The sequence below is a fragment of the Ipomoea triloba genome, chromosome 14 (genome assembly GCF_003576645.1).
Source record: "Ipomoea triloba cultivar NCNSP0323 chromosome 14, ASM357664v1".
Taxonomy (NCBI): Eukaryota; Viridiplantae; Streptophyta; class Magnoliopsida; order Solanales; family Convolvulaceae; genus Ipomoea; species Ipomoea triloba.
Window position 1 is genome coordinate 20,571,570 of NC_044929.1, and position 7,604 is coordinate 20,579,173.

Consider the following 7,604-nt stretch of genomic DNA (forward strand, 5'->3'; position numbering starts at 1 on the left):
TATATATATATATATATATATATATATATATATATATATATATATATATATATATATATATATATATATATATATATATTTCTTTTTTTTTAATCTTCAAAAAAAGTATATATATTTTTTATATCTTGAGTTCAAATACAAAGTTCGAATATAAAATATCAAATACAAAATACATTAAAAATTATAATACAAACTAAGATTTGTGATGAACTACGAGTAAATGTATTTTGTCGTTTACTTTCTTTTAGTTCATAATGCAAAGAAAACTACTTATCTTAATACAATAAATTTAATAGTGCGTATCTTTTGCGTTCACTGCACGTGCATACTTTGTGCGTATTCTTTTTTTCACTAATTAAACTATTAATTTTCAGGTTGTTAGCACACTCGTGGGCAATAAACAAAATGCTGTGAGATGCTTTCGTATGTTGAAAACCACAACCAGTTGTTTGTAATCCTTTATTAGTTTTATCATCAAGTTTGTCTTTCTTTTCTGTAATTTTCTTATTTCTTTTCTGGCGACCGCCCAATGCTCATGCTTAAAGGGCTCATATATATATATATATATATATATATNTATATATATATATATATATATATATATATATATATATATATATATAATAGTGTTGTAATTATAATATAAAAAAAAATTAGAAAGTAAAAAAGGATGGTTGAAATTTGTGTTACACCTAAATTTACTGATTATTATTAAGGAAAATTTGTTGCAAAATTAGGTGCTTTTTTTCCTTTTTTATACACAGTTTTTTTTAAATTTTTTTTTATATAATGTTACTTAAAAAATATTTATCTCGAAGTGAAAAGTAAAAAAAAACAAATTGAACAGTTAAACTAGATATGAGATCACGAAATTTCTTTCAAATATACATTATTGTAACATTAGAATTTGTTTATTGGAGTTGAATGAATCCACATTGTTCTGCAAAATGAAATATAACTAGCTAGGCGAAGGACTAGTACGGCCAAAAAGAAGAGGAAGAGGAGCGTAATCTGACCAAAAAGATGTGGGAGAAAAAATTACTATGTTGACCCTATTTTTAATAGTCGATAAACGATTTCTTAACATTGGACTAAATTGCATAAAATTATCAAAGTCGATGACTCAATTAAAGACAAAAAGTCACTTAGGACTAAATCAAGTAAAACCATTATAGTTATGGATCATATTAGGCATTAACTCTTTTATTTAAGTAAAAAGTGTTCATGGATAAACATATGTTGTTTTATTTAAGTGGAAAGGGTTTAGTTCATTGATGGATATTTATCGTTTCATTAAAAAAGATATGAAGAATAATTTAGATATAAGTTGTAGACTTAGCTTGTAGGAACATGAATACATAGATTGTGAAATACTACCAATACAATATTTAGAAATCACATGGATTATTTTAAATGTAACTATTGTCATAGCAATACATTGAAGTTCATCGGAAAATGCATAATTGCAACACTAGACGCTTCACTTGAGATGGTCTCATACAAAACGTCTCACTCTTCTTTCAGTTGTCACTTCTGCCTGGTTTGTCCGAGATAAAGTTGATCTGAAATGTTTATATAATGCAAAAAGTGAATCTTATAGAGAAGACAAATTAAGTTATAATCTCTAAGTCAAACTTTTTTTCCGAATAAGTTTGAAAGCCAAATCCAAATTAATCTTGTAGAAATAAAGATAATGGCCAACTGATATTTAATAAAATAAAATATTTGTTTGAGGAAATATTCAATATCTACACACATTAAAAAGTTGGAGTCTAATGAAGATTTACTCACTGCATCGGCGGGAGCCGGAATCCATTCATTGGTGGCCGGATTTCCCTTACAGGAGGCATGAAACTCGGCATCAGAATCAGGTTCTATTTTGAAGGAATTCCGCAATGCCCCCTCCACCTTTATAAATCCTGTTCCAGTCTAAATATAATACCAATTTACCTCAGTCAGTAACCACAACAAAGAAATAGACCAACAATAAAAATATTCACTATATGACGTGACAATATTAATTTATATATATTTTTTGAGTGACAAGATAAACTTGCAGTCACTACTGAGAATGTGCACCGGATAAATCTCATTCATGTGTTATAGTTTGCAAAACACGCAGAAAAAGTAAATTGCATTAGGAAGATCACGTGCGACAAACCCGATCAAAAAGGTGTTGGCAATAATCAAACTGGCCTGGTGCTAGTATGATAATCATGTTTCATTCACTTAGTTACCATTTTCGAAGTTATATATATATATTTTTTAATGTGGTATGGGTCATGCAACCGATGAATACAAAAAGTTGTATGGTCATATCATATAGTGAAAAATTTTGGTAAATTTTTTTGATCTTGTAGCATAATAAATAAAAGTAATAATATACCGTGTGGTGTTGCTTGTCAACGCAATTCAGATCCTTGTAATACTCAGTTTCCACAAATTCCTCCCTCAATTTGCCTTCACTATAACATAATTTCTACATCCAAAAAAACATTGAAAATAAATAATATCATATAATTGTTTTTTTGAACGGCCAGAAAATTTAACAGTTCACTACAAGTATGTACAGAGTATCCTCTTATGTATCAAGGATTTTTATTGGGAAAGCTGGCCTAAAAATTTAAGACCGCTCCAAGCTCGAAGTTAAGGATCCAGTATCAGCTAAATATATAATTGTAACTATACTATGGCAAGATAGAAAGTGTGGTAAAAAAAGAAAGAAGAAAAAGATAAGTTACCTGTTGATCTTTTTCGAGGCGTTGAAATTGAAGGAGTTCAGGGATTTCAGCGTCTCCATGAACGCCATTGGAATACGTATCCGTATACGTAGAAGAGTAATCGCTTCTCTGAGGTTTAGAGTGGCGGTTTGGAGCTAAGGCATCGAAGTGCTTCCTGGTGGCTTCCTCCATCGCAGCTTCTTCCTGCGCCGACAGATGAACATCGCTTCGGTTTGGTTTGCCGCAGCATGCCATTTCCGTAATTGATTTCTCAACTTTTGCTTTTCTGCCCTACTATCTTCGATCTGATTGAATTGGAAGGGCTCACCAACTATATGTAGCTTAATTGGCTAGATATTTTTCTTTTGGGAAGATATTTTTGAGCTTTTGATCGTACATCTAAATAATCTTCTTCCACGTACAACTCAATACATAAAACACACAAAATTGACCGAAAAGAGTGACTCATTAAATGAGTAGATGAAACATGATTTTTATATTAAGTCACATTTTTAGTCGAGTCCATACACAGCACAACTAAGGCTGTTAACGAATCGAACATAAACGAACGGAGGTTGTTCATGTTCGTTTGTTAAGGATTTTGGAGTGTTCGTGTTCGTGTTCGTTTGTTAAGGTTTTTAAAAATCCTGTTCGTGTTTGTTTGTTAAGCGTTCGTTAGTGTTCGTTAACGTTCACAAACATGTTCACGAACGTGTTTGTTAACGTTAACGAACACGTTCACGAACATGTTATACATTAAGAAAAGATGTTCACAGGGGCCAGAAAGACTCGGTCATAGGAATTTAGACCACCTACGTGCTGGTAAACGAAAACCACCTTGACCGGATCAGAGTAAACAACAATGTCGAATCAGGCCGCCCCTTGCCTTGAAAGAATTCACACGCGGCCACCAGCTTTCCCAAAATAAGGGGAGATCTGCTGCTTACTGCTCACGGAAACATCCGACACCTATACTATAGTAAAGTCATTCGCGTATCTCCTTTCCTTCTATTCATCAGATTTTTTGCTTTGACCAATTCAAGGTGAAAAAAGGGGTTGGCTAAAAAGGGGGAGAGAGGAGAGCCTTAGGGTACGCTCACTTCTTAACAAACACGTTCACAAACATGTCTATTTACGTTCATGAACACGTTCGTGAATACTTACTAACCAAACACTTGCACATGTTCATGAACACAATTTGTTCGTGAACAAGAAATAATCTATGTTCACAAATATATATATATATATATATATGTGTGTGTGTGTGTGTTCGCGAATATTATTAAACGAACACTAAACGAGCTTGTTCGCGAACATTACTAAATGAACACAAACGAGCTTGTTCGTGAACACTACTAAACGAACACAAACGAGTTTGTTCGCGAACACTTAGCAAACGAGCCTGCCACTGTTTAGACTCTGTTCGTTTATTAACCGAGCTCTAAATTTTGTTTGTTAATGTTCGTTTACCTTAATAAACGAACATAATCGAACGCTTATCGAGCTCGAACACGAGTAGTTTGTCGAAAACTCTGTTCGCTAACAGCCCTAAGCACAACGTCTTATTCCTAGTGCAGGAACGGAGAAATGAATCATTTATAAATTATTCCGTACTTTTTTTTTTCATTTCAATTAAGAATTTTGACTCGAGTTAAGATTAGTTACAAAAGAAAGGAATATGTTAGGACTCTAGTTGTTGTGTTACACTAGCTCTCTCACTTCCAGCTACATTATATTATCATTGTAATTGCTACGTTATTATTTAGTTAATATAATCCTCATCTGGTATCAGCAGTATCCAGGTCTCTTTCTTTTTCCTTCGGTTTTTTTTTTTTTCGTTTTCATGGCCGAATCAACCAACAACAACAGTTCTGCTCGTGATTCTGAGCGGACTGTTTCCGTTGCTCCTTCCGTTCTTCCGCCGCCCGTCGCGTCTCTTCCCTCTGCTCATCATTCGGTCTCTATCAAACTCACCATGCGCAATTATCTTTTTTGGAGGACTCAGCTTCTTCCGTTCCTTCGAGGTCAGGAGCTCCTTGGATTTGTCGATGGCACAGTGCCGTGTCCGGCTGCTCCAGCCCCGCCGACGGTGATTCCGGCGACACAGATCTCTACGGCCGACAGTGGTATCGCCGCTGCTACGGCTGCTGCTCGTGCGCATTGGCCGAGACAAGATTAGGCTGTGCTTTCGCTGTTGATCTCGGTGATGTCCGAAGAAACAATGCATCTTGCGGTTGGTCAGACTACCTCTCGCCATTTGTGGTTGGCCATTGAGCGCTCGCTCGGTTCCTCCACACGAGCGCGAACGCTGCGGCTTCTCGGCGAGTTGCAAGGGCTGCGTTAGGGTGATCGCTCCATTACGAATTATCTTAATTGAGCTCAGATTCTGGTGGAGGACTTGGCGCTCGCCGGCCGGCCGGTCTCCCTTGATGATCAAAATTTATACGTCTTTCGTGGCCTGCGTGCTGAATTTCGTCCGCTGGTGGCGTCGCTTACGCGGGGTGATCCATTAACCCTGGAGGAGATCACCGATTTTCTGGTTCATCAGGAGTATATTTGCGCAGATGACGCCGTGGATCTTGGAGCTCCAGCGGTGATGGCTGCTCATCGCGGCGGTGCGCGGACTGGTGGTCAACGCGGAGGTGGTTCTGTGCGTGGTGGCAGTGGATTCCGCGGTGGCTCGTCCAGCAGCCGTGGTGGACGCTGGTCTCGCGGTCGAGGCCGTGGCGGTAGGTCGCGTGCTGTTTATTGCCAGATTTGCAATGGGTCTGGTCACACGGCTCTTAATTGTTATCGCTGTTATAACGAGTCCCCGGGACCGCAAGCTCATATGGTTGTCTCGTCTGATGGTGCTAGTACTGCTGCCTCTCATCAGTGGTTTCCCGACACTGGAGCCACCAATCACGCTACGCCCGACGCCTCCGTGATGTCCTCTGCTGGCAGCTATGATGGTCTAGACACACTCCGCGTTGGTGATGGTTCAGGTTTGCCAATTATTAGTGTTGGTTCTGCTTCGTTAGCCTCTTCCTCTCGATTGTTTAAATTAAATGATGTGTTACATGTTCCTAGCTTATCCTCGTCATTAATGTCTGTTCAGAAATTTGCCAAAGATAATGCTGTTTTTTTTGAGTTTCATGCTTCTTGTTTCTTTGTGAAGGACTCTATAACCAAGAAGGTCATTTTTAGAGGCGGTGCGTCGGGGGGACTGTATACATGGCCAAGTTCGAGTTCGAAGTCTGTTCCTGCTGCTTTTGTTGCTGCTCGTGCATCTTCTTCTACTTGGCACATGCGGCTTGGTCACCCACATTTACGGGTTTTGCGTCAGATTTTGCAGTCTTCTGTTAGTTCGTTTAATTCTAGTGATTTTTCTAGTGTCTGTTAGGGAATTCCTCCCGTTTTTCTTTACCGCGTGTTCCTACTTCTACTTCTCGTGTTTTAGAATTAGTCTATACGGATATTTGGGGCCTTGCGCCGTTACTTTCTGCGAATGGTTTCAAATATTTTGTATTATTTGTTGATGATTTTACGCGGTATATTTGGTTCTATCCCATGCGTGCAAAATCTGATTTATATTCTATATTTGCGCAATTTCGAACTCTAGTTGAACGGTCATTCTCCACTAAAATTATTTCTATGCAATCGGATCTAGGGGGAGAATATAAAAAGCTTCATTCCACTTTAGTCTCTCTTGGTATTCGCCACAGGCAGTCCTGTGCATATACACATGAGCAAAATGGTAGGGTCGAACGTAGAAATAGACACGTTGTAGAGACTGGGCTTGTTTTAATGGCTCAGGCTTCGGTTCCCTCTCGTTTTTGGGATTATTTAATGGCTCAGGCTTCGGTTCCCTCTCGTTTTTGGGATTATGCAATGGCTCAGGCTTCGGTTCCCTCTCGTTTTTGGGATTATGCCTTCGAAACGGCTGTCTACCTTATTAACAAAATGCCCACTCGAGTCTTAAATAATCAGTCTCCTCATTTTTGTTTGCATCGGTCTCCGCCCTCGTACTCGTTTCTTCGGGTTTTTGGCTGTCTCTGTTTCCCTCTTCTTCGTCCCTACAATCGTAACAAACTTCAGTATCGATCTTCTCCTTGTGTGTTTCTAGGTGATCCTGATTCCTTCCGAGGCTATCGTTGTTTAGATCTTAGCACTAATAAGGTATTTACCTGTCGTCATGTGCGGTTTGATGAATCTGTTTACCCTTTTGCTGTTTCTAGTTCTGTGCAGGCACCTGTTCAGTCTTCTGCTCTGCCTTGGGGAGTGGTTGCTCTACCTACTCACTTGGAGCCTGAGGGTATTCCTAATGATTCATCGGTGAGTGCTTCTGTTCCGGCTAGTTCTGATGACCGCACTGTTACGATTGAGGTGCAACCGGCTCGTCTTGGAAAGGGTCGGCGGCCTAAACAACCTCCTCCTCCTCGGTCTCATGTTATGGCGACTCGGAGTTAGGGTCCGACTCAGCATGTCGCTCTATCTGCTGTTGCTTCCCCGGAACCCACCTGCTACTCTCAGGCTGTACGTTACCTAGAGTGGCGTGAGGCCATGGACTTGGAGTTCAACGCCTTGCTTCAGAATCATACGTGGCGTTTGGTGCCTTCTACTCCAGGTATGAACGTTGTTGGGTGCAAGTGGGTCTTTCGTACCAAGCGAAAGGCAGATGGCACAGTTGAACGACATATGGCCCCGTATTGTGGCCAAAGGTTTCAACCAGATAGCTGGTCAGGATTTCTTCGAGACTTTCAGCCCCGTCGTCAAGCCGACTACTGTTCATCTTTTGCTTTCTTTGGCTGTGTCTAGAGGCTGGTCTATCCGCCAGTTGGATATCCATAATGCATTTCTGAATGGGAATCTGGCTGAGACGGTTTATATGCGCCAACCTCCTGG

At 39.3% G+C, this 7,604-nt stretch overlaps 1 protein-coding gene across 1 annotated transcript; it reads right to left on the reverse strand.

The window, feature by feature from the left end:
• Positions 1–1,305: 1,305 nt before the first annotated feature.
• Positions 1,306–3,039, reverse strand: LOC116003789. Its single transcript, XM_031243715.1, has 4 exons — positions 2,742–3,039; positions 2,387–2,479; positions 1,792–1,929; positions 1,306–1,562 (listed from the first exon to the last, which is right to left on the reverse strand). The coding sequence occupies exons 1-4, from the start codon at positions 2,973–2,975 to the stop codon at positions 1,521–1,523; spliced, it is 507 nt and encodes a 168-aa protein (XP_031099575.1). The 5' UTR covers positions 2,976–3,039; the 3' UTR covers positions 1,306–1,520.
• Between the last annotated feature and the right edge of the window lie 4,565 nt (positions 3,040–7,604).